This window comes from Hemicordylus capensis, chromosome 4, assembly GCF_027244095.1.
Source record: "Hemicordylus capensis ecotype Gifberg chromosome 4, rHemCap1.1.pri, whole genome shotgun sequence".
Classification (NCBI taxonomy): domain Eukaryota; kingdom Metazoa; phylum Chordata; class Lepidosauria; order Squamata; family Cordylidae; genus Hemicordylus; species Hemicordylus capensis.
Window position 1 is genome coordinate 83421603 of NC_069660.1, and position 26682 is coordinate 83448284.

A 26682-nucleotide genomic window follows, 5' to 3' on the forward strand; every position below is an offset into this window, starting at 1 on the left:
ATTCAAGGTGATGTGCTTAGCTTTTCTGGACTAAATAAAAGCTATAGGGGTCTGATTCGAATTGGGCCCATGAATAGGGGAGGGGACTGTAATCCTTTACTCTGCTGTGGTCCCAATCCAGCCAACTGACTTTCCAACAGATTGGCTTAGAAAATCTGTAATAGGCTGTAGTGATGTGATGTAGCCAGAAGAGGGAACTTCACTCCTATTAATCACACCAACTCTCTACATAGTACAGTCTAGTGCTGTGCCACGTGGGGAAAGTTCTGGCCAGGTATGATAATAAGCAATCTTGGCTCTTGGCCCTAAATTCTCCTCCCAAATGATTCCACTGCTGTCCCAAGTCCTGAACAGACCTGCACATATGCTACCAGTTCTCTGCCCCATGGGGAATACAAAAAGGGGGAATAAAGATCACTTGCACTCTGAGTTACCTCTAGAGTAGTGCTGGCTTCAAGCCTGGTTGGAAGCTCCCAGCCTTGCATGGAACTCAAGCAACGAAACAAATCTCAAGCATAAACACTTTCTGAGCACAAAAATGGTGCCTTTGTCTATCTAGCTCCTTCCTGGCACCACCAGTTCGCTCTACTGCCCAACATCAACAATAGCAGCTTTCAGATCAAAGGAAAGGGAGATGCTCCTCAAAAGCACAGTCTGGCTTTTTTCATCCAGAGCGAATGGTAGGTATCTGCTCCTGCCTTGGACCAACAGTTCCCTGCTGGCCATGGCTCCCACTCTGCCCCCTCTTCCCACTGGCCGTTGGGCAGAAGTGACCCACCTCACCTGCAAATACTTCTGGGGCCCAGGGCCATTCATTTTTCCAGCAAAAGCACCTTACTAGAACCATGTAAGGGAGGTCCATATTAATATCCTAGCACTGCAGATGCAGAATTGAGAATGAGAGTGTTTGCCTAAGGTCACTGAGGAAGTCTGTGACACAGGTAAATTTTGAAATGGGCCTTTCCGATTCAATCTCTTAGTCAATGTACATGTCTCCATACATGATTTCGATATATCAGTCCCCAAATTCATTTCAGCTTCCTAGGATAGGCCTTCCTCTCTTGCACCTTTTAACTGTTTAATTTTCTATTAATATAACATTTTTATTCCACAAGGCTTTTAGATTGCTTAATCAGAGATGCTATGTTAATTGCTACTTTTAAAATGTTTTATCTGATATTCGTATTTTCATTTTCATTTTAATATTTTGACTGTTAGCCACATTGTACTGGCCTTGTACTTTGGAGAGGTGGGGGGAAATCACGTATGTAATAAATAAACCTCTTACTTACATATTCAAGGGGTTAATAAGAGGTTCAAGTGAACAGACAGCTGCTCAGCAATTTGTGACAAGACCTACAGGCTGCTGAATCTTCTCTCTCACCCATCACTCATAAGTGATCAAATAAGTAACAACAGAGTTGTGAATCTCTAGTTAGTGAAGTGGAGATGCAAAGTGACCTGGCAATAATGCAAGCTGGAGAGTGAAAAGGTGTGGCTAAAGTACTATGAAATTCTCCAGTTGGTGCAGATGGGTTATCAGTTCAGGGCAACAACCTTATGATGACAGCCTTTGAATCATGACTGTATAAATCTAAGCCATCAAATTATGCTGCTAATGAGGGTCCAAAGCTTTTTTCTTCTGGGGACCTCCATTTGGCCTAATAAAAGGTATTGCTTCCTATGCTGTACATCTCACACCCAGTCAGCAATACAGACAGTTGTTCCTATGGTAGGCATCCAAGTGCAGCCCCTCTTCCTATGAGACAGGCCAGCTGGGGTTATTACAGGAAAGGAGAAAAGTGAGTATTGTAGAAATGTGTACTGAGTCCTACATGCCAAGTCTCTACTGGGGCATAGCAAAGTTGGAGAGGGCCCTGGGACAAAAAGTGAAGATGGGCCCTTCACCGTCTTCAAAGAGATGCGAGGGGGAGAGCAGAGAGCAAGCTGTCACCCAGCCAGTGGGCGGGTGGCCCTCAGGGGCCATAGGAAATGTGTCCCTCCTTGTTCCACTGTAGCTATGTCCCTGGTCCCCACTGCCTGAGAGTCCAGTGGCCAGCCACCACCCAAGATTCCAAGCGGCTGGGCAGGAGACATTGCTTCCTGGGCTCAATTGCGTCTTAGATGAACAAACCGCCAACAAGACCTTGGGGTCATTTCACAGGGACCTTGGTGGAGGTTCCTCTTTTGCTCCCATCCCAATGCATGCAGCACACTCCTGTACGCTAACACATGGCTGCCCGCTGATTGCTACAATTGCTGTAAGCACTCAGCAAATGGAAGCCGTCATTTCAGCTCTGCCTCCTGCCACTGGGAAGGGAGGGGGCTGGCAGCCGGCAAGTTGTGCACCTAACCGTGTCATTCAATTAGAGAGAGCAGCCGCTTGGGCACAAAGCTGCCAAGGAGCCATCTGCTGCCCTAACTGGGTGGGTGGGGGGGACTAGCAGGGTGCAGGAGAGCCACAGAGCAATGCCTACTAGGACTGACCCTAGAGGGGGACTGCAGTACAATGGGGACCCAGAGCACAAGGCCTGGTGGGAGCAAAGAAGCATGAGTCACAGACAACCTCCAGGATCATCTCCCCCAGGAACTGCTAATTCAGCAAGACCTGAGGTTGTCTTGTCTTCCAATCCTGCTACTTTGCCAGCAGCGACTGACATTGCTTGGGAAGCCATGTGAGGGCAGGACCACAGCCTGCTATCCTTATTCCAATCTTTCTCCATAATCTGTACTCCTGACTGTATCTACCCCAACACAGGGGAAGCTTGAAGCCCACGTGCTACATAACACAAGTCTTGTGGGGAACACTGCAGAAGTCATCAGTAGACGCTTTGCACTATAGGACAGATAAACCTCTTATTTACATATTCAAGGGGTTAATAAGAGGTTAATTAATAAGAGGCTGGCGTAAAGAGGTCAAGCCCTTGGTCCAGCCAGCATTCCAAAAGACCCTGCAGTACCAGAGCTATGTTGAACTCAGCAGCTCAGTATTGGGGACTAGAGATTATAAGCATGGGTGTGCTACTCTTATGGGATACGTTTGTATCTTAGGAAGAAGGGATACGATTTCCTTATTTGAAAAGCTATGGCAAAATACAGCCTTCAGGGGTCTCGTGTCTCTTCTCCTGAACTCAAGCAGAATGGCAGTCCCTCTCCCCTCCCCCTCTCCCTCTCCAAATGAAAATAAATGTACGCCCACCCAAGGGTTCCCCGAATGCTTGTTTATGCAAATATGAGCGTAAGTGGATACATTACACAAATGTGAAGAAAGAGGCATTGCCATGTGTGTGTGACCACTGAGGATATAACTTAATACATGTGATTGGGGGGCAGGGGCTCAAATCCACCATGATAGCTTTTGCTAAAATAACCGTGTTAGCCTTTCAGGTGCCACATGGCTCTTTGTGTTTCAAGAACTGGCAGAAATTATCCCTCATGTCTTATGGATGAAGCTACATTAGAACTTCTACGTCAGGCCTTTAATCTGGGTGGCTACTTTGACTCAAACGTCCTCTTCCCTCCAGCCAAGTCATTATTACACAAGAATGTAGATCTCCTGCCACCACCCTTCCAAAGCAGGCATAAGCTAGCAGCTCTGGACCACTTGATATTGGTCAGATGGGCACAACATGAGCCTGGCCAAGCGATGGCAGACAAAAACAGAGTGCACAACGGAGGGCTGTATTCTCTTACAGAGTCTCCAGAACAGTTTAGAGCACAGAGCAGTGATTTTTGGAGAAAGCACACAAAAAGAACATGATTTTCACTCTTGGCGTTCAAGTTTAGTTCATTATTACAATTCTGGTTCTTCATCGGTGTCCACCTGAAGGCAGACTCTTTTCTTGGCTCTGTAGGATGTGTATAACAATAGAGAGCAGAGGCCCCTCCGTGTCCTTCCCCTTAGACCAAAAGGCCTTTCACCATGGCACAGCAGGGAATCTGGGGCAAAGAGAGGAAGAGCTACTTCCCCCTCCCTTCCCTCACCCGCGGAAGCAGTGAGTCCAGATGCTGTAAATCAAGCAACTAGTGCGTTCCCAGCTCCCCTCCCGCTATGTCCCCCATTCCTCCCACATTGACTGAGTCCCTGCCGGGTGCTTGCGGCCATTCATGTTCCCTGAGCACAGGCAGTGGGGGTGGGGGTGGGGCGCTCAGGACGAGATGTTCAGGCAGCAGCCGCATGTGACTGCGTGGCACGTTCGCCTGCGCAATTAAAGGGGTTGCCAGCCTGGCTACGTAGCACTTCGTAGGAATGATGTACACGGTCAGGTAGCCTTCCCCATAAAGAGTCATGATGGTGGGGTGGTATTCTGACAAGGATCTCCAGGGTGTCCTGCAACCAACAGAGCTCCCACTGTTCTTGATATTCTGGCTCCTTTGCCACAGGTTGGCGTGTGTCAGCTTGGCTGGCTGAAGGTAGACATCAAGCCATGCAAGGCACTGATGAAGCAGGAGGATGGTTTGATTCTTGGTTCAGCCAGCCAAGCTGACACACGCCAACCTGTGGCAAAAGAAACAGGCTAACAAGAGTTGGGGCAGCTCTATTGTCAGATACAGGTCAGACCCTCCATTGCTGGCTTTTTAATGCAGACTGCTCATTCGGAGTAGGCTAATCTGACTAAATCACAGTGAGCGCTAATGAGGCTTCTGTTCTGTCTAATTAATAGGAGCTTGGCTCACTCTGGCCATGTGGTGGCCTGTCGAACAGAGGCCTCCAACAAGAGCACAGTGAGGGGCTAGACCCATCAAGCTAGCCTACTGAGTTGGGCAGTTCCCAGCATGCACTGCTGTTTCTTGGTCTGTTAGGACCCAATAATCTATGGAAGCCTAGCGCCAATTTGTCTGATGGTCTTAATAAGGAAATGTTTGGAATCAATCCTCCACTGCTGCGACCATTTGTTAAGGAGAGGTGAGAACTGGGATCAATTTCCAAGCAGCTCTGTCTCCGTCAGGTACTGAAAGGAATCAGTCCCACTGCCTTTTTTGGCCATCAAGACATGTGATGGCCTTAGCAGTTAAAGATTGGTTCCATGCATTCCCTCATGAGGCAAACACGTGAACTGACTCCCAGAGAGTGATAAAAACTCTTAAGGTGCATGTCAGGCAGACCTTTATCGACCAACCCCTCTTAATAGGTTTGACAGCTGAAGCTATTTCTGGAGATTCCCCACCCCCATTTCCCCCAATATTTTCTCCAATATCAAGCCATCACAATCTTCAGGACCGCTTTCAATCATCACCTCGTGATTGATGCCATTTCCTGGAGAATCCAGGCCAATCCCCAAGGGCTGGCAACTCTACTTTTTAAAAGAGTTTTTACCTCAGTATGTCCCATTAGTGCCAGTAGAAGCTTCCTTCTAGGTAAACAGCATATGTGAAAACCCAGTCTGATTAATGACCATAGCAGGAACAAAAGTTCTTTAAAAAAAACAACCCACTCCCCTCACACGGCAGTCCTGATCCAGATCCCATGTGTGCTCTTTTTGTTTGATAAACAAGCATAGCAGGCTGAAACTACACATTAAATATGCAGCTTGACCCACACAATCACAACCCTACAGAACACTGGCTAAAACAACCCTTAACATTTGGGTCCTGCCTCCCAGCCCCCACCCTCGCCTGTGGGGCATGTGGATACCCTTGGCCTCTTCTCTACAAGGGGTCTGTTCTCTCCTCCCTCATGTTGTTGTAAACCACACAGAGACAGAAGTTTGGGGTAGTGTACACATGCAATAAATAAAAATAAATAAGAATAAATGAATACAATCCAGACCAAGTTACTCATGAGTACTCCCACTGAAATTAATGGGCCAAGTTAGTTATGCATAATTTGTTCATTAGTTTCAATGAGACTACTTACTTATGAGTAATTTAGTCCAGCTGTCAGCTATTACCTTGTAGTTTCTCTCTTTAAGTGAACATATTAACATAAAGATGACGCATTCATAAGTACAAGAGAAAAGCAGGCCTGGCCTAGGATAGCTATCTCACCTGTTTTAAAAGTTTTTAATCTGTTTCTTTGCCAGGGATATGGCTTTTGTTATTTAGTCAAGTGGCCAACATATTCCTCTAGAAGAACTTGGGATAACGTCTCTATAAAATACAAACTTCCTGGCATGAAAACAGACATTTGGAAGATGTGGTAAAACCATATCCTGGTGCCAGCTATTTCACCAAGATTCTAGAGATCTGCCCTCTTGTCCTGGGTCACTGCCGAGATAGGAAGTCTCACCAGACTGGAAGTATTATAATGAAATGAGGTGTACTCCTGCTGGCTACATGTAGAACAGCCCCACTTAAGCTAGTCTAATCTTCCCCTTCCTGGCTAGGCAGGGTGGATTGATTTAAACAAAGTGATCTAAATAATTGAATTAAAGCATGATTTACACCACCAAGAACAAGGACCAATTTAAATCACAGATTTAAATAAAGTTTCCAGCTCTCTAATTCACATATTTATTTAACAAGATTGCAGACTATTTGGTTGCTATAACAAATGAAAACATACCTGTTTTCAGCTTATCTGTTTCAGCTAAATGTTAAATAAAAATATGTTAAATATGTTAAATATGTTAAATAGATAGATAGATAGATAGATAGATAGATAGATAGATAGATAGATAGATAGACAGACAGATAGTACTTTTATACTTATCCAGGAGCCTAATCTAAAACCTTTGGTCATGCAGTCTACATTTGAACTACAAATTAATTTACATGTTCTTAGAGGAGCGATGGCAAAATTAGGTTTTCTGTTTGGCATTCTCTGTCCCAGTAGGAGGACACTTAAGACTTAACTGCCCAGAACTTTCCAGAAACAAGGGCTAGTAGTTACTGGGCAGAAGAGAGTTTCTCTACAATTGTGTTGATTTCTTTTTTTCAAACATGGTCCATTTTTATTCACTTTGCTACCAAGTTGATTGCAGCAATCTGCCACCTTGCAATGTGGCCAGGGTACTGAACAATTTGACCAGCCCATACATGCCAAGGCAAGATTTTCCATGCCTCCTCTAGGAGCACCCACAACTCATTCTTTCCCAGGGCCCAAGTGTACAGGCTACGCCTGGAAAAAAACCCCAAGAGTAAAGCCTGTGGGGGCCCTGAAAAAGAATGAGCCGCTGAATGTCTCCATGAGCAGTACAGAAGGCCTTGCTTTGGCATGCATGGGCGTGGCAGTATAATCAGCAATGCCGTGTGAAATTGACATGATGGGGGGAGGGACGGGACTATGCTAGCTTTGACTGGATGGTCCTGTATGCTGTTGTACAGGCAGAGTCAACAGGATTACACTCATGGTTTTTTGAACGATATTGTGTGCTCTTTGTGTCTGATGAGGTGCAGTCATCTTTAATGGCACAAAAGGCACTACAGCACTGGAACGAGGAGTGTGGCCCCTAACAGTCATGTGATGTACATACTGTATGTATGTATGCCTGCATGCCTGAATTCTGCACACATCTTCCTATGTTCTTCTCTGCAATCATGAAGGCAAGAAAAATAACTTGTAAAAAAACACAACATTCTAATTTTCTCAGCATGCCAAATTCTCAGACGTCCTAGTCCTAACTATGAACGTGCATCTGGTACGCAATCCTGCCCCTAATGCACTGATCACGAAGGCACTTCAGACCAAACACAGAGGGCTCTTCAAGCTCCTTATTAGGGCCAAGTCAAAAATAGTGGCTACATGCATGCACATACACACACCTCACTACTGGAATTGCAAGGCAACATTGTTATTCCAGTTTAGCTGAAGAATACTGGCTCTCATGCAACTGTACACGGATAAGAACCACCACCTGTGAAAACCATATGAAGATGTACAGATGCCAGGGTTGCCAACTCCCCCAAGAGTGGGCATCTATCTCCAGCAGACCACTGAAAACAATCCTGCAGATTTAAGAGCTTGCTATTGTGAAAAAGTTGGGGGTAAAAATCTGAAAAACAAAGACCGTCCTAAAATAGCTTCAGTCAGAGTTAGCAACCCTAAATGCATGAAACAAAAATGAGAATTCTAAGACAGGCACCCAAATTTGAATGTGCAGAGAATACTCTTCCCCCAAATGTATGGGATGGATATCTTTCAGTATAAGGAAAGCAGAAACCCAGAGACTCCCAACATATGCAGTCTTAGGGAATGCTCTCCCAGTTCAGAGAACTGTAGTGATGTGATGGGTGGATTATCAGAATAAAGAGTACAGAAAACGTACAGCGCAGACTCAGATTTTTCTTCTGAAGTCCGCCAAATTTTGTAATCCCATTTCAGAATCAGTTTATGATTCTATTATTCTCAGTTTTGATTAGTACTTAACAGAACCTAGGCATTTCATGGGGGATGCAGCAACTCCGGAGGTTTCTGAGATATTGTGGAGCTCGCTATGCATACATGGATTTCTTGAACTGACATGGTACAATAACATCATCTTGCCACATCAGAGAAGGAGAATTCTGTCCATATGCAATGAGGCCCGGTGCACCCCAGAAGTCTCCTGAAGTGAAAGGAAATTATTAGAATAATAATTCTAAGAAGTTCCTATTCTACTGTGGAACCACAGATTTCTACCAAATTCTGTGTGTGGCAGAATGAGCCATATTGTTTATTTATTTGTTCTTCCAACAAGGAACTCAGACCAGTGCACATAGTAATGGTTATCCTCACAACAACCCTGGGAGGTAGGTTAGGCTGAGAGATAAGTGACTGGGCAAAGTCCCCCAGTGAGTTTCATGGCTGAATGGGGACTGAATTCGGTCTCCCCAGTCCTAATCTAGCCACTACACCACACTTGTTTTCTAAATATCAACTGTAAATAATGGCTGACATTCTCACTGCACAGATAAAGAGGGACTGCAGGGATGTGATGGGGGTGTGCACACACTGTTGCGCACGCAGGCCAAATGTGTCTACTCTGCTTTCACTCTGTGAGTACTCTGGAACAGAGGAAACATGTCACTGACCATCAGACTGGAGGCCCTGTGGCTGCTATTTGCCCCAGGAGGGAAGTTGCCCAAGCCTGACCCAGGTGATGATAGATCAGGGTTGCCAGTGGTTTCTCCCAGAGGCACAGTGAAATTTCAGAGGCATGAAGGGGAAGGAAGTTTTTACACTACTCCATGCTAATCCATCAGAGCTCACCAGCAGTGCCCCCTTTCTCATGCTAATTCACCTGCTAGTTCAACTGGTGAGCCTCACTGTCGGGCACTGGGCTGCTTCCAAAAGGAGACTTCAATTAGGCACCAGATTTATGCCTGAGAAACGTTTGCCAGTTGCACAGCCCCTTCCGGCAAGTGGTTCCCAAGGGACATGCTGCCCTTGCAGCGGCAAGGGAAGAGAAGCAGGCCTGGGCAAGGAGCCAGGTGGCAAGTAGTGGCTAGTTGGGAGCCAAGGGAAATCCCTCTTTTGATCTCAATGGTCTTGGGTTGACCAGAGCCTCACCTGACCCCACACATCACATCACCACAAAAGCCTCCAACACTGGAGCAATGCAGGCAAGCAGAAAATGAGCTGCTCAGTTTATATCAGCAATACAAAGACAAGTGTTTGCAGGATCATCCTGTTCACAGAATGACATCTTTAGTGTGAAAGGAACTGGAAAGGCATCGTTCTGAGTGCCAATGATATGTTATGGGCAGAGCAAATGCCTCCCTGGGCACGGGACTGGGAGCTACAAGGAAGGTACACATTATTTCTTTAAAAATATCTTGTTTTCCACTAAATTCAGGAGGAAGCAGCAGACCTTCCCAGAGAACATTTTCCACATTTGACCTGCACTTGCTGGTTAAAGGACTCCGGAGCTTGCCCTTATTTATAGTGCTGCAGCTGGTTCTCAGTGAGACAAAGGGTAGCCCCTTTGCCTTATTCTTACTAAATCATAGATTGGGAGGGTCTTGCTCTTGAGACTGGAGCCTCAACATTTTAGCAAAAGATCACATGGAACCTCGACCAGAGAGGCACTGCTACTAAGAAGCTCATAAACATGTTATCTGCAGACTGCATGATGGCTTCTGTCACCGGAGACAGACATTTGACCAGGAGCTGGTGGTGTGAAAGCAGCCCTCCAAGGGGAAAAATGTGTCCAGTTATGCTGGTGATATTAAGAATTCCGAATCCAAGTAAGAGATTTGTGTTTTATGGGCAGGGTTGCCCTTTATCTTTTTGCTGCCTAGGGCAAAAACTCCCAAGTCATCACCAACCTCACACTGGCCGCCGCCGCTGCCTCCTCTTCCTTCAGCAGTGTGGAGAGTGCTTACAAGATGTTGTCCACTCCCACACCCTGAACCTGGTTGGTGGTCTCATCCTCTGGGAGGTAGGGGACAGCACTTCCAAGATAGCACTGGGCATAAACATTGCATGCAGGCTTCTTGAAACAGGGTGGAGGCATTTTGGGAAAGATGCCTGCTGCCTTAGAGAGATTACTCTATAAACGAGTAAGAAGAGGCCATAGCTCAGTGACAGAGTATGTGCTTTGCGTGCAGAAGGTTCGATCCCAGATATCTCCATATAGGGCTGGGAAAGACCCTTGCCTGAAACCCTGGATAGTTGCTGCCAGTCACTGTAGTTAACGCTGAGCTAGATGGCTCAATGGTCTGACTCAACAGAAGGACAGTTTCCCATGTTCCTAATTGTCCATGCCTAAAGGTACGTAACTTGGGAGTGCTCCTGGATCCCAAACTCCCTCTGGTTTCTCAAGCTGAGGCAGTGGCCAGGAGTGCTTTTTATCAGCTTTGGCTTATACATCACATGGGGCTGCCTTTGTACATAGTCTAGAAATTACAACTGGTACAGAATGCAGCAGGCAGGTTGGTCTCTGGCACAACCAGAAGGGACCACATAATACCAGTTTTCAAAGAATTGCACTGGCTGCCGATATGTTTCCAAGCGAAATACAAAGTGCTGATTATGACCTATAAAGCCTTTAATGGCTTAGGTCCAGGGTTAGTTAGTTCATTGTCTATGTAAACCGCTTTGGAAACTACAAGAACTGGAACTAAAATTAGTACCCAGGGTCAGCATAGTGCCCAGGATTTGTCATCATTACATTATTCCTCAAATAGCAATAGCACTTACATTTATATACCGCTCTATAGCTGGAAGCTCTCTAAGCGGTTTACAATGATTTAGCATATTGCCCCCCAACATTCTGGGTACTCATTTTACCGACCTCGGAAGGATGGAAGGCTGAGTCAACCTTGAGCCCCTGGTCAGGATCGAACTTGTAACCTTCTGGTTACAGGGTGGCAGTTTTACCACTGCGCCACCAGGGGCTCTGTTCAGCCACTCCCAAAATTGGTTCGGCTCTTGTTATTCTTCTGCGGAACTTCTTCTAGGGCATATCCTATTCCTTAGTTAATTAGATGATGATGATGATGATTTAATCACACTATGAATTCACAATGCAGCATGGTTTAATGGGTACTGAATTAAGATAAACCTGTTGAAATGAGGGAGGCAGCAAATCTTGCACATTCAAAGAAGAGACTGATTGGACTCTTGCAGAGAAAGATCCCGTAGTGATTGAGCAGTGCCTACAGTCAGGAGAAACTGCATGCAATAGCACTAGAGAGAAGTCTGCTTAATGGTGTGTGGTCCTACTCTACACTACACAGCTATTTTGAATCAACATCAGTCACTTATATTCCAAGCGTGTGCTATTGCACATCTTAGCTAGCTCCACTCTCATTTCATATTCCTGATAACACAGACCTATGTCCCAGGTTCCCAATAACAGTGTTTGGCAAAGAAAAAGTGAGTGAAGGAGAATGAATTTTTTGTCTAAATCTATTATCCTCACATGACTCCCAGCTGCTTGTATCCAATGCCACTATTCACACACTATTTAATCAAATCTCAAATGTAGAGTTACTAGATAGGACTTATTTTAAGGGATAACCTCAATCTGAAGAGAATCTCCTTTGCTCCAAAAGCATCACAAGTACAGAGAAAATAAATGTTGTCTTTTATTTCAGACCCTACTCCTCTTGAGTGCCCTTAATGCTGAAATTTTGATCTGGAAACCCTTTTGTATTGAGATAAAACCTCTTGTATTGATAGTGTTTCTTAAGAGTTCTTTTGCATGGAACTGAACAAATATAAGCTACTGATTCAGATGTTATTGTCAGTTTTGCAGGGTTGAAGGATCCTCAAGTAAGCAGCTATTCAAGGGGGATTCATTTGAGCCAGGAGATGGGGATATGGGTGGGTTAATTTGCCTGCAAACCACTCCACAAGCCAAGAAGCTACAGAAATATCAGTGTGCATTGCAGCAGCTTCACCTAAAGAGAAATCCCAATTCAGAGAAACCTTTGAAAGCCACAGTAGCAATCTTGCTGGAAAATAAGCTACCATTTGTGGAATTTGCTTCTTCTCTGTATGTGCTCATTAGCAAACATTTTTTTTAAAAACCTGGGAAATTTTTTGTCTGCTTCACTGACTGCAACACTGCTTTGGACTCCATCTGGCACCCAGAGCTGAACCTTAAATTGCTAAAGAAAGCAATTGTGGGGGGAACATATGACCTGATTAAATCTATGCATCAACCCATCAAACACAGGATAAAAATAAATGGGCAAACTGAACCTTCCAAACAGGCATAAAGGAGTTAGCCAGGGACGCAGCTCTGCTCAACCCACTTCACCCCTACGCATCCACAGGCTGCAACCCATCTGGCCTAAAATTTCCCTTAAATGGGGTCTATCAGCTTCTATAATCATCACCTTCAGAGCGACAGCAGGGAAACCTACTGGAGACTCTCAAGTGCGAAAGTGACCAAAAATTGGGGAATGTTGCCCAGAATCCAGCTTCTGATCTTCTAGTGTTCTGGAGAGTGGCTGTTTCAAGGAATGTGGCGGTGGAAACCCAGAGGTCTTTGTATGTTGAGAGGAAAGAGGGAGAAATTCCAAGTACTGCTGACTCTCTAGCCCTTATGCAAACAGCAAATTTGTTTACAGTCTGCAGCTGTGGGGGTTCTGCAAAGTTTGCATTCCATTTATTTATTTCATTATTAGCATTACATGTTTATCCTGCCTTCCCGCCAGGGAGCTCAAGGCCAGTATATATGGTCTCTCCAGCCCCACCCAGTTTATTATCACAACAATCCTGTGAGGTAGTTTAGACTCGGAGGGAGTGACTGGGCTTACTAGAAACAGTCCCTATAGTTCATTCCTATACATGAATTAGTTGGAAGGCACTGTCAATATAACTCAGCAACAGTTTTTCTTAAAGGAATATTAACTAATGTGGGTTTTACTGCTGTGCTTTCTTTTCGAGTTTAGATTGCTTATGTTTCCTAGTATAATTCTTGTGACAACCAACACAGAGAAAAGTCAGCATTAATTGAATAAAATGTTGTTGGTTTGGGAACTTGTTTTAAAAGTTCAAAATTGTTTTTCTCAGAGCTGATTTTATGGTTTATGGTTGCATCTGAACTGTCTTGGTTGCTCCTCTTGTGTGAGATAAGTTATTGCATGACCAAGAGGTAAGGTAAAGTGTGCCTCCTTTACACTCCTGTCTCCCACAGAGCCCTGTGGTTTTCTTTGGTAGAATACAGGAGGGGTTTACCATGGCCTCCTCCCGAACAGGCTGATCAGGCTCATTTTCACTTTCTTCAAGTTACTGAAAGCATGTTCCTGCAGTCTGACCAAGAATCAAGTTGAAATGCTCCCCTCTAAAGGCCTAGCTGGACCTCTTGCCTCAAGGGAGAAGAGCTGATCTTGCGGTAAGGTAAAGGTAAAGTGTGCCATCAAGTCGGTGTTGACTCCTGGCTCCCACAGAGCCCTGTGGTTGTCTTTAGTAGAATACAGGAGGGGTTTACCATTGCCTCCTCCCACGCAGTATGAGATGCTGCCTTTCAGCATCTTCCTATGTCGCGGCTGCCTGATATAGGTACCAGCGGGGATTCGAACTGGCAACCTCTGGCAGTGGCTTGCTAGTCAAATCATTTCCCACTGCACCATTAGGTGGCTACTGGTTTTGTGGTAGCAAGTATGAATTGTCCCCTTACGCAGGGTCTGCCCTGGTTGCATTTGAATGAGAGACTACACGTGAGCACTGTAAGATATTCCTCTTACGGCAGGCCTGCTCAACTTTGACCCCCCAGCTGTTTTTGGTCTACAACTTCCATAATCCCCAGCCACAGTGGCCAAGGGCCAGGGATTATGGGAGTTGTAGGCCAATATCTGCAGGAGTTGGCCGAAGTTGAGCAGCCCTGCCTTAGGGGATGGGGCCACTCTGGGAAGGGCATCTGCATGCTTGTATGCAGAAGATTCCACGTTCCCTCCCTGGCATCTCCAACATAGGGCTGAGAGAGACTCCTGCCTGCAACCTTGGAGAAGCCGCTGCCAGTCTGTGTAGATAATACTGAGCTAGGTGGACCAATGGTCTGACTCAGTATATGGCAGCTGCCTATGTTCCTAAGCCCTGACCCCGGCACTGGCACAACAGAACCATCAGTGCTGCAGTGCTAATCCCAGTTTCCACTGCACTGCAATAAAGGCAACTGAGAGGTGTTCCTGAGGCAAGAAGGGAGTGGAGTGTCACTGACAGCAACACAGCATTCAAAGCATCCGCCGCACAGTTTTTCTAATAATATGTGCTTGACTGGGATGCATCCAGGTGGGGATACTTCATTCTCCATCACAAGTTAGATTACACTTTAAGAAAGGAGGTTTATATTACAGATAAAATAATAAAAAATAATTAAATTTTTTTTTTAGAATTCCTGTTATAGGTCTGGGGTTTTTGGTGAATCCATTCCTTGATCCAGGCCAGTTTTTGAATGGGGCCTTAGTTACTTGTATTCCAGTCCTGGAGCAGAGGTGGAGCTAATAAACAGCCAGCAGCAAGAGCACTAAAAAGCAGTCTGCACTTGTCTCTCTCTATATAATATATATTTAATTAAACTATTAATATTCCTGATTTAACGAGAGAGAGTTAGAGAGAGAAAGGAAGTAAGTTACAAAACCTAAGTGATTAGATTCATTAAATTACTATTTAAACAAATGATGTATCTATGTTATATATCTCTCTCTGACACAGAACAGACAGACATGTCTTAATTCCTCTTCCAAAAACTATAATTTTCAGAACTCACTAGTCACCCTCCTGTCCCATGTACTTGTTCTTTCCCCCTCAGTTCAAGTCAATTCATCATACTTCACTGCAACCTAACAGGAAAGTCTACAAACATTATTAAAAGGAAAGGAAAGATTGTGCCGTTGAGTCGGTGTCGACTCCTGGCGACCACAGAGCCATGTAGTTTTCTTGGTAGGAGTGCTTTGCCATTGCCTTCCTCCCGCACAGGATAAGGAGATGCCTTTGCCATTGTCACTGAAGTGAGCATCTGCCTCCAGGACCTTCCTATATCGCTGCTTCCCGATATAGGTGACTACAAATATATATTTACTAGGCACAGTCTGGGAAGCACACCGGTGGGGATTTGAACTAACAGCCTCTTGCTCTCTAGGCAAGCTGCTTCCCCGCTGTGCCACTGCAGCTGATACAAACATTATTAGCCCACCAAAAACCCATTCACACCTGATAATACATACCAATAATATTTGTAATTTGTGATACATCAACAGCAAGGTGGGTGGGGAGGGAGAAACAACCATTTTCTTCCAATTGGCAAGGAGAGGCAATTGGCAGCCTTGATTAAAACATTTTAAACAGTTGACCATGTTGTAAGGAAATAGATTTGTGAAGCATATGCTCCAGAGCACACCAGAACACCACCCATCACCCTAGGGAAAATGACAGCGAAAGTCTATGCAAAATAGGAGAGATGGACGGCAATGAAATTCCTTAACTAGAGGAGTACTACTTGCTTTCATGGTCCTAATATGAAAGACATATATTTTTTAATTTTGTTCAGTGCCTAGTACAACATTTAATAATAAATGCAACAATAAAAGTAAAGGTCCATAATTCTCAACATTCTGGAAAACCCACCAGAATCCAAAAAACAGAGCTATATTTCCACACATTACTGGGATTATACACGTTTCATGATTTTGACTCATCCACTAGGGTAATCATCTTCCTTCCAAACAGGAATCCCTTGCCTTTTTAACAACTGATGAGCAAGAAAACGTTCAGCTAGAGAAACCCTCCCCTCGTTGCCCACAGCCTATCACTGCACCTGCATGTTGGGAAAAGCTATCTGCTGAATGTTTATTTATCAGGCAGCTGTAAAAGGCACGAAACAAAAGGGGAGGGGATACCTATTCACAGGATATGCAGTTCATCTGCGGAACTCATTGCCATGGGATGATGCCAAAGTCAGACAAGAGAAAAACTGGTTTCAGGTCATATTACGTGGATTCACACACAGGACTATTCATCATCATTCTGAATATACTCCTAATCTTGTGACTGCTGAAAAGTGTGAATGAATAAGTGGGTGAGCTCTCCTACAGTCATCCAGGTACATCTCTAAGGTTTTCTTTTTTCTGAAATACTCCCCTCTCTACGGGGCAGAGGCAAGTTGGCAAAAAACAACCAATTCTAAAGGGGGAAATCTGGGGGGTGGGGGTGGGGAAGGTGTACGTTTACCCCCAGAACAGACTGACGGGTTTAGATCCCCAACCACACACCCCATAGCCTTGGAAGCTTAGAACTTGTGGGAACAAAAGTCTGCCAGCATAACCTGTTGCTGTAGCAAGTTCACTTTATAGCCCACCAGCTCATTATTGATTTTTGCTGTTCTCTGGCTCTCTCTACAGGCCAAAGGAGAACACGGCAGGTCCCCCTAACCCCAGCTGGCAGATAATTTAAAGTATAAACAACACTGACTCCAAAAGCGCAGGGCATGAGCTGTGGTGACGATAAGCACTTCCAGTCTCCAGCCAAAAGCTACAAAATGCATGCGGGGAGGCAGGGAGTCCTACAAGGAGACAAGGGCGAGAGCCCCAGAAACTAGAAGGCCATCTTATGGGCACTCCGACTGGAGAAAGAGACCCGTACGCACACAGCAAGTTTCCCCTCCCCTCCTACCTACACGTCGTCGTCCCCCCGCCTTTAATGCCAGCCTCCGAGCTTCACAAAGCAGGTGGCACAGCAGCCAAGGAGCCCCCGCCCTGTGTGTTGGTGTGCTGGGGCCCCCACACGGCTTTGTGCATCTCCACCCTCATGACAAACAGCCTGGCAGGGATGCCTGAATGGCCACTGTGCCTGGCAATTCCTCACCTCTTGCCGCTGTCTCCCCGGGAGCCCGCACACAAAGAGGCTTTGAGAGAGTGCAGTTACCAGCTTTCATTGAGTCTCCTCTGGCACTAACTTCTCCCCTCTCTCCCCCCCGCCCCCCGCCCCGCTTCCCGCCATGGTAACTTGCTGTGGCAGCCAGCACAGCGGTAGCCCCTCACTAGGTGCGCTGCTGCTCAGTGGCACATGCAGACACCCCCCCACACACACACACACATCCACCGGTTCTTCCTCCCCATTGGAGAACAGCTCCCTCCCCACTCGGGGCTGTCGGAAAAAGGCTCCCCACTGACCTGCTCTTGGGGGCAGGGAGCCCCTTGGCTGCTCATTCCTGATCTCTGGGGGCGTTGCTAGAGCTGCTGCCACCGCTTGCTGCTGCTGCTGCTTCGCATCCAGCCCTGCTGCTACTGGGGTGATAATGTGCTTGCCTCTCCTCATGAACTTGGCATTACTCTCAGCTCAGTTCCTCCAGCACTATGCTGCCCCCGCCTGCCCAGTACCCAGCACCGCCCAGCCCAGCACCCATCAGCATCCTATACCCAGCCACATGGTTGGTGGTGGGGTTGGTGCTGCTGCTTTTCCCTCTCTCTCACTCTTCCCCCCACCATCCCACTGAGGGCAAGAGATCCCATCAACAATCAACCCTCCCTCTTCTATTAAGACTCCTCTCTCATGGGCAAAAGGCAGCCTCCTCCCTTCGTTGGCACAGGGGGGACTCATTAAGGCCAAATGGGAGGAGAGCTGGTCTTGTGGCAGCAAGCATGACTTGTCCCCTTAGCTAAGCAGGGTCTGCCTTGGTTGCATATGAATGGGAGACTACATGTGTGAGTACTGCAAGATAGTCCCCTCAGGGGATGGAGCCACTCTGGAGAGGGCATCTCGGTTCCAACTTCCCTCCCTGGATCTCCAAGATAGGGCTGAGAGCGATTCCTGCCAGTAACCTTGGCGAAGCCACTGCCAGTCTGTGTAGACAATACTGAGCTAGATGGACCAATGGTCTGACTCGGTATATGGCAGCTTCCTATGTTCCTATGTTCCACCCAAGGTGTAAGAGATTCTTGACTCTATTTCCTGTCATTTTGATTTCCACTTAAAAACTAGGACTCCCCAAATTGGTCAGGATCACCAGCACTTAGGGGCACTTTCCAGCTTAGCCGCTCAACAGCGGCAAAATGCTTCTGTTCAGGCAAATCACATTCAAAACGTAAATAGCAAAGCATCCAGCAGGGGGAGCAGTCTCACGAAAACTAACAACCCAGAAAAACAGCAATCTTTTTACACCGGACATACAACATTTTATCAATAAATAGCAACGATTAAACACAAAACAAGGCATCGGAAATGTGAACGGCACCCTGCTGTCAGTGTAGGGACAGCAGTGTCACAACACAGGAAGTGTGGAAGCACACCTCAGAGATATGCCGTGATCCCATTGCAGGGACTAATCTGGAAAGCACCAGGCAGGGGTATTTAACTTCCCCAACCCCACCCCAGGCCATTTTCCTGACCTAAGCCACCCTCCAAAGCTATTTTGCCCTCGTGTACAAAACAAGCATATAACATGTGCCCTGTACAGCTTGGCTCTGAAAAAGCTACAAGGAACGGATGGCTCCAAGATAGTCCAGACCAGTGTGGGATCTCAGCAAAACCCATGCACTTCCTGGCTTCAGACAAATGAAGTTGGGGCTGGCAAGGCAGTGCCAGAATAGATCTGGGTCTGCAGGAGGGAGGCTTGACATGGGAGTTTGGCCCCAGCGTGCAGTTCATTCCATTTGCTCTCCTCAAGCACATGATGCCGACTTGCCCTTGCGAAGCACTGACAGTCACCCACTTTTCAGAGCACTGCTTGACCCTTCCCAACTATGCCCCACACTTTGAGATCAGAGATAACCTGCTTTGAGGTCTGGATCACATCCCACCGAGCTAGGCTCCCGTGGCATGGTGTGGAATTCAGATCTGTGAAGTTAACCAAGTGGGGGCAATAATAAGCACATTCAGGGAGGGCTGCAAGAAATAACAGCGCAAGGAATCTGGCTGACCTGAAGCCAAGTTCTGCCTGCTACTATCAGAACTCCGACATGCAACTACATTTCACCCTGCCTCTCTAATACCGGCTGAAAGCAGAGACTGAGAAAAACAGATCTCTGTGATACGGAGATGGAGTTGCAGGTTTCACTTCTTGTTCCGCTTTGTGTCCAGCTCCGGCGCAGCCCTTTCCCGTCTGCCCAGCAGGCACACAGGGTGGTGAAAGAGCCAGCTCAGCCTGACCTCAGCCTAATGAGGCCTCATTAGCAGCATCCAGCTGTTGGCCACCCCTCCTCCTCCTCAATTAGCTAGCATGGGGAAGAAGGGGAGCTGCTTCACGGATGGGATCAGACCCCACAGTGCCTGGGCAAGGAGCCGGGCACTAGAAGGGGAGGAGAGGCAGGCCAGGGTGGGCTCTACCTTCCTCTCTACTCAGGCCGCGATAGAGATTTTCTCTAAGCCAGCCCCCCCTCCCAAGCCCAGTGTAGGCTCAGTGACTGTGCCTGCAGCCTGGCCGGGCTCCTTGGAAGCAGGAATACCCGGCACAGGCAGAGGATGACAGCCTTGCTGGGTTCCGCGGAGACAGGCGTCATGGGCTGGATCCGTTTTCATAACACCTCTCATTCACAGTGCTCACATATCCTCTCTTCACTGGGCTATTTAAGTCCTGGCCTGACCCACCTCTGGCCTCAGAGACTACTGCCTGCACACACCTGTTGCGGGGGTCCTGAAAAACCCAGCCAGCCCCAGAGCTGAGAAGAAATTGCAGTTGCAAAGAAGCAACTCTGAGGCTTGCATGTATGCAGCAGCACAACCTGCTTGGGGTACAACCTTCACTTCCTACAAGCCTCATTGCCTAATGGTCAAAACCGACTATCTCCCTGCAGCTCTGAAACAGGGGTAGGTGTGTGTGTGTGTGTGTGTGTGTGTGTGTGTGTGTGTTCCATAGTCATAAACCTTTCCCATTCAACCCAATCAGACTTGCTGATTGGAAAAGGCAGTGGCTATGTTTCTGACTGGCCAGCAGAGTGCAGGAATGCAGGGTGACTGCCATCCTCATTGTATTCACAGCTAGGCTCAGCCCTTCCTGTGTGCAAACAGTAGGGCAGTTCACAAGAACGTAAACTGGGCAGATGAGTCTTATCCAGTTTTAGGAGCTCAGCGCACTCCCGTTTTGCTATCATGTGAGACAAAAAGAAGGTCGGGGAGACGAGGAGCTTGATCATCGGTCAAGTCCCAACTGGGTAGGAAGAGTGCACCCAGGAGCACACTCAGCTAGGAGGGTAGGATGGAGGCACCTCCTATCCTAGTAATCATCATGTGAACTGCCCTAGTGTCTCCTCCTAACTGGTTCCAAGTCTTTGGATGGATGAACCAGCAACAGACCGCTTCTCCACTCTGAGTCCACCCCAGCATCTTCAGCTGCACAAGCCACCTGGGACTATTGGGAAAGAAGAGTAACAGCTTGCCTCATGCAATGCTGAGCTCTCCTTCACTGGAGGTTTTCAAGCAGAAGCTGGACAGCCACCTGTCCAAGATGCGGTAGCAGTTTTCTGCTCGAAGCAGGGGACTGAACTTAACTAGACCTTCCAAGTCCCTTCCTTCTGTGGGAAAAGCAAGACAGGGAGTCGTTGCAGGCGGCCTGTATCAAGATGCGCTCGCTTTTGTCATGGAGCGAGAAAGCGGGGAGTACTTTTAGATGCTTTGCGCCCTTTATCCTTCTTCCTCTGCTTCTCAGGGCCGTTTAAGGGCTTTTTTTCTTCATTTGTCCCACCCCCCCCCCCGCCAGGCCCCTCGGAAAGGGAAACTGTTAAGGTGTCCCCTGCCTGTATCAAATCCATGCTGTTAGTAAGGAAAAAGGTCTCACCAAGTTTAGTAGTAAGGGGGCTAGAGCCCCAGAGAATCTGTGCTGTCTTTAGAGAGCCCTGGTGGGGTGCAGGGCAAATCAGCAAGTGCGGGGCGCCCTTCCAATTAATTCTAATGGGGGATAAAAGAGCAGGGCCCAGGGCCCTGCTTGCCATGCCTTAAGGACAGCCCTGCTGAGGAATCTAAGTTGCAGCATGCTGGGAAAAGGGGACGTACTTCAGTACCTGAGACTACCTGAAATTCCTACATTTCCTGTCTACTGGGAGCAAAGTGGAGGAAGTTAACCCTATGTGAGCTGTGACCTCCAACACTGAGGGAGAAAGCAAGATGTTGGATCTCCACAGTGATCTAGATGGGAAGGGGAGCCTATTCCTTAGTGACATGTCATCTCACTGAGCCATTCCAGACTGTCCTCCCTCCAGGGGACCACATGCCATGTCCTCCTGCTGTTCTCCCTTCTGCTTGACATCATCACAGCCATCCTCATGATAACCACTTGTGAGGTCACCGTGTACTGACGAGACCATCTGGTGACAATAGTGAACAGTGAAATGGGTGGGTGGGTAAGGAGGCACGTCAAGTCCTTTATATTTCCCCCTAATTTGGGCTCCTCCCAGGAGCAGCAAGAGCTTCCTTTTTTGTCTCAGCACTCCCTGCCTTGTTCTTTTTTTTTTTTAATCAATGTTTTGTTTTGTTTTCAACAAATACAGCACATGTGTAAAAGGTGTGCAACAATGGAAAAGAACATACAAGAAAACTCCAATATAAGCCAGAAATTGAGAGCCACCTGAGGTTATAAACAAGTCCAGTGTTAAGAAGAGATTGTCGGTTGCTGAATATGCAGGTACAACTTGATAGGACACAACTGAAAACAAAATTCAAGAACATCATTCCAAAATATGATTTGAGTGGATGGAGGGTTACAAACTGACCATCCCTAATCAATGTATTCAATACATGGAAACCATCTTTCCAAAGACTTGTTTTGTTTTGTTCTCCTTTAGCTAACCTGATTTGATGGGTTAGCTTTTCAGATAATTTTCAATGGATAGACTCTTTGAGGATTGCTTAGCTACCTATCTGGGCTGTTGCCAGCAGCAGAGTTATTAGATCTTTATGAGATATATCTTTGTGAGTACTTTTGTAAATTGATAAAAGTGCTAACACTGGGTCAGGCTGAAGACTGAGTTGGACTATTTCTGATATTATATGAAAATTTTGCTGCCAATAGCCTTTCACGTATGGGCAACCACACCATAAATGAAGGAGAGTACCTCTGGTTTTACATCCCTGCCAACAAAATGGGGAAGATGTTTTGGTGATATAGTGCATCTTGGTTGGAGTAAGATGCCATCTATGTACGATCTTTAATGTTGCTTCCCTTATCTGGGCAGTTGTTTCAGCCAAATTGCTTCCCATTCAGTACCTTCAAAAGAGGTTCCTAAATCAGTTTAGTCCTCCCAAGGAACCAAAGGATTTGGAAATGAGGTTATTGTATATAGTCCTCTGCTAACTGGGCAAAGAGGCACCTTTTTAATGTGGTGATTCTCTTTATTTAGCAGGGGGAGAGTAACTGGCCCTATCCATTCCCAGCACAGTACCCCCAGTAACTGTTGCTGGTGTCTGTCATGGTTTTTTCCCCCCGATTGTGAGCCCTTTGGGGACAAGGATCCATCTTATTTATTTGTTTGTTCTCTGTGTAAGCTGCCCTGAGCCATTTTTGGAAGGGCAAATTTATCCAATTTATAGAAATTGGATAAATAAATAATATAATATAATATAATATAATATAATATAATATAATATAATATAATATAAGGGAGGCTACCCCTCTTGTTTTGTTAGTTGGTGAGACATGCATTTTCATGGACAGTCAAAGATCTAATAACCTCTCCTTTCTGTAGTGACATGGATGCAAAGGACCTGATTTGAATTTTCTGAATCCTTTGTTGCCAATTCCTGCCTTGTTCTGCCTTGTTTGCTCCTGCCACTAGTGCTCACGATAGAATGCTAAGCATCCCCACCTCCCCACAATAGCTTCAAGCGCCCCAGCTGTTTTCTGAGCATCATCTGAGCATCATCGTCCAAGGAGCCCAATGAGGCGTGAATGAGACTGCAGAACATGGCAGAGGAGTGCAGAGAAGAGGAGACGGTGGAGACCAGATGGGTCTAGGAGCCATCCACTGCTACACATGGATGGTACATGATCCAGCAATGAACTGCCACTTGCTTCCACATGTGGGGGCAGCCAGCATGCAATGCTAGCTTAGAACCAGTCCCACTCTTCAAAACCTACTTGCCACCACTGCGGCAGGAAAGGCAAAGTGAGGGGCATGCCAGTAGCAGATTTTAATTAAACCAGAAGGTGGAGCTAGAGAGATCAGCCAGAATGAGAATCCTAGGTCAGGGGGCGGAAGCAGAGGCCAAGGAAGATATATGTATCCTTGCATGCACATCCTCATGTAAAGAACAGAAATTATAGTCCGCAAAATTTCAGCTCCAAAGTCCAAATAAATGTGCAGACACTTATGTTCCAGGAACCAAGCATCCTGGCATCAAATTGCAAGGTGAAACTGTTCTTGAATTTTGAAGATGTCGTCGTAATATAGGCACTAGCTATAACCAGCACAGAGAAGGGACATGCCCAAACATTTCAAAATGTGTATGATGCGGTACTGGACATTTTACATGGATTCTTAGGGCACCAGTATGAGTGAACCCAGCCTGGCAATATAATCTTGAGCTGAACAGGAAGCCTAGTTGTTCCTCTGAAAATGGTAAAAGTGGATACTGGGCACATTCTGCCTTAAAAAAATTAAAGCAGGAAAGATACACCTGCCTGATTTAAACAACCAGACAAGCCATGTCTTCATATTGTTATCACAAAATATCTGCATACTTTTTCTTTCTCTCAGAGATGGATTTATGGCACCACAATATCTCTCTCCAAATCCCATGGTCAGGCACAGACAGAGTTTTATTTTGCCCCTACAGTAGCATCAAGAGGAAGTCACGAAGTAGCATGTGTTTTGATAATCTGTTTCACCAACCGTACTACAGGCATATGTGCAAATAGCTACACCTGGCTGACACGATGAGGAAAGTTACTCAAAGTAGTCCCATTGAAATTAAGATGACAAATTAGGTACCCATATTTCTAGGGTGAGTGCTTATGTGACAACTCCAGGAATAATGGGGTGCTCATGCGTCTCCTAGTAAGGAACATGCACTAAAACTATATGAGCATGCATTGAAACTTCGCAAAGATTGCCTCCATTGCAGACAGCGCTCAGTTGTTTGGAACCAGCTCTTCCCACACTCACATACATACATGCACAGCATGCACCTTACGGCATCCATGGAAACATCCTCTAGATTTACTCCCAAAGACTTAGCAGTTATTAAAGCACATCACATTCTGCCCTGGCACCCTGTCAATATGTAACCCTACAGCAGGACACATTTCTGGCAAACCTTTCTTCCAGCCTATTCCTCCCACCCCCCCAGTTTTCACAAGAAGAGAGGGACACATGCTCTCTACAGAGCCAGACTGGGGGCACTGAGAGGGCGGTGGAATGTACATGGGGAGGGCGCCGGGTTTTGAGCAGAATGGGTGCTTAAGGGTAAAAGTATTTGCTGCTGCCGAGTGTGGTGGGGCGCCCTGGGAATATGCCCCGTTGCCCTGCGGGCCAGTCCGAACCTGGCCTCTCTACAGCAAGGTAAGGTGGGAGCAAGGCTTGAAAGGGTTTCAGAATCCAAAGCACCCGAGACATTTCCAAGCCCAGGACATGAGGATAGACTCTGGCCAAAGGGCATTGCTTGCATGCCAGGGAATACCAGGCAAGAGTGGGAAGGGAGGACTTGCAACATGGGGCCACACCAGATGAAAACAAAACTAGAAATTACTCTTCGTACTGCAAATCTGTATATACCATGTTTAAACAAAAGTCCTCAAAGCAGTCTCCATAGAAAAATAAATAAAACACAGATAAGATGGTTGCCTGTTCCAAAAGGGCTCACAGTCTAAAACAAAACACAAGGCAGAAACCAGCCACAGCCACTGGAGGGATGCTGTGCTGAGGCTGGATAGGAATAGTTCCCACCAACCCACAAGCCGCTAAACATAAGAGAATCACCACTTTTAAAAGGTGCCTCTTTGGGTAAGTTAGCAGGGGTTATGCATGGGCATATATTGTTTTATGGAGTTTTAAGAGTATTTCAATAGTCACTGGGTTTTAAAATCATTTATATTGTTTTTGTTTTATACTGTTTTAATATGTTATAAACCTCTTTGAGGCTGTATTGCTGAAAGCAAAATACAGGCATAAGAATTAACAAATAAAAATAGCTTCAATTCACCTTTTGTGAGGACAAGGCTTCCGCTCAATTACTCAAAAATCAAATGCCTACTCTGAACAGAAAACCTGGCAATTTCACCTAAACCGCAGGGACAGTAAAGGAGCCTGCCATTTCTATCACACTGTGTGCATGTCAGCAGAGGAGACAGCACAATGAGCTTTTTTAAAACTAAGTAGCAAAAGACACCATGCTACTGCACAGAGATGAAATCTGAGCATACAGTACTCACTACATATACATTAAGCCAACAATAACCCCACATACCAGAACAAAACAACACAGTGCATTTTTGTGAAATAAAAACAGACCCATGGAAATAAAGCAGCACCATCGAGTCGGCTTTACTCTTCCATGGGTGTAAAATACTTTTTCATGCTTGTGAAATTCAGGAACCAATTGCAATAACTGAATCAACCTATGCAACAACTTTTCTGTACGTACAGGAACTCCAGCAACAGCAGCTACTGACAAGGCGGAATACTTCCCATTGCTACAGGACAGAGAGAGGAGTGTTCTGATGTCACTTCAGTAGAGTAGCCAAGAACGCATTGGAAGAGCAAATCCTAAAATAAAAATGCAAATATAGTCCTAACCACTGAATCACAACTTTCTTAAGCCATGGTGAAAATGCTCAAACAACATACAACTAACTCAGCAACATAAAATTCAACAAAGAATCAAACACAAAATCTATCAACAAGCTTGGCCAACACTGCTTTGGATTTTGTTTTTATAGAAAAGCAGCTAAGGACATTTTAAATAAACAAATAAACACTTGTAATTCAGTGATATTTCTTTGCTATATGGCAAAATATATATGTTCTGTCAAAGGACAATATAAGGAATAATCTCTAGTACAAGTGAAGTCAATTAAAAATCTAGAAATCATTGCCACAAGATGACTACCGGATTTGCAGAAGTTCTTTTGAAAAGAAAAGAAAAGAAAAGAAAAGAAAAGAAAAGAAAAGAAAAGAAAAGAATAGAATTTATTATTACAGTCAGTGACCAGCAATCAAAAAATAAAATGGAAAATAAAAGTAAAATAAAATCAAAAACAGAACTGGGAAATAGAGTATCAAAACATATACATACAGAGGTCTCAATTATTGTACGATTAATCAATTGCTCCCATCTCAGTTTGCATGCTGAAGCTCAGAATTATTTTTAAAAGAATTATTTAAAGACTCTAGGAAACAAATGGACAAGTCTACTAGGTCTATCAATGGCTTTCAGAACTATAA

At 45.8% G+C, this 26682-nt stretch overlaps 1 protein-coding gene and 1 long non-coding RNA gene across 6 annotated transcripts in view; one reads left to right on the plus strand and one right to left on the minus strand.

Annotated features, from left to right (window-relative positions):
• SLC6A9 (solute carrier family 6 member 9) overlaps window positions 1-26682 on the minus strand; it is a 65056-nt gene that overhangs the window by 16237 nt on the left and 22137 nt on the right. Inside the window, exon 1 of one of the 4 annotated variants that reach the window (XM_053251114.1) lies at window positions 17485-17753. The exons of 2 other annotated variants lie outside the window; for them this stretch is intronic. In XM_053251114.1, coding sequence (XP_053107089.1) covers window positions 17485-17520 — 36 coding nt within the window. In that variant the 5' untranslated portion in view covers window positions 17521-17753. Of the gene's footprint in view, window positions 1-12708; window positions 12821-17484; window positions 17754-26682 lie in introns of those variants that run through there. One more of the 4 variants, XM_053251117.1, reaches the window with a different exon arrangement.
• On the plus strand, window positions 16207-26426 carry LOC128325401 (uncharacterized). 2 transcript variants are annotated; one of them, XR_008307428.1, is made up of 3 exons: window positions 16207-16415; window positions 21793-21926; window positions 25885-26426. It is a non-coding gene; the product is annotated as an uncharacterized LOC128325401 (long non-coding RNA). The 2 variants fall into 2 exon arrangements; XR_008307427.1 differs by lacking the exon at window positions 25885-26426 and adding an exon at window positions 22987-23942.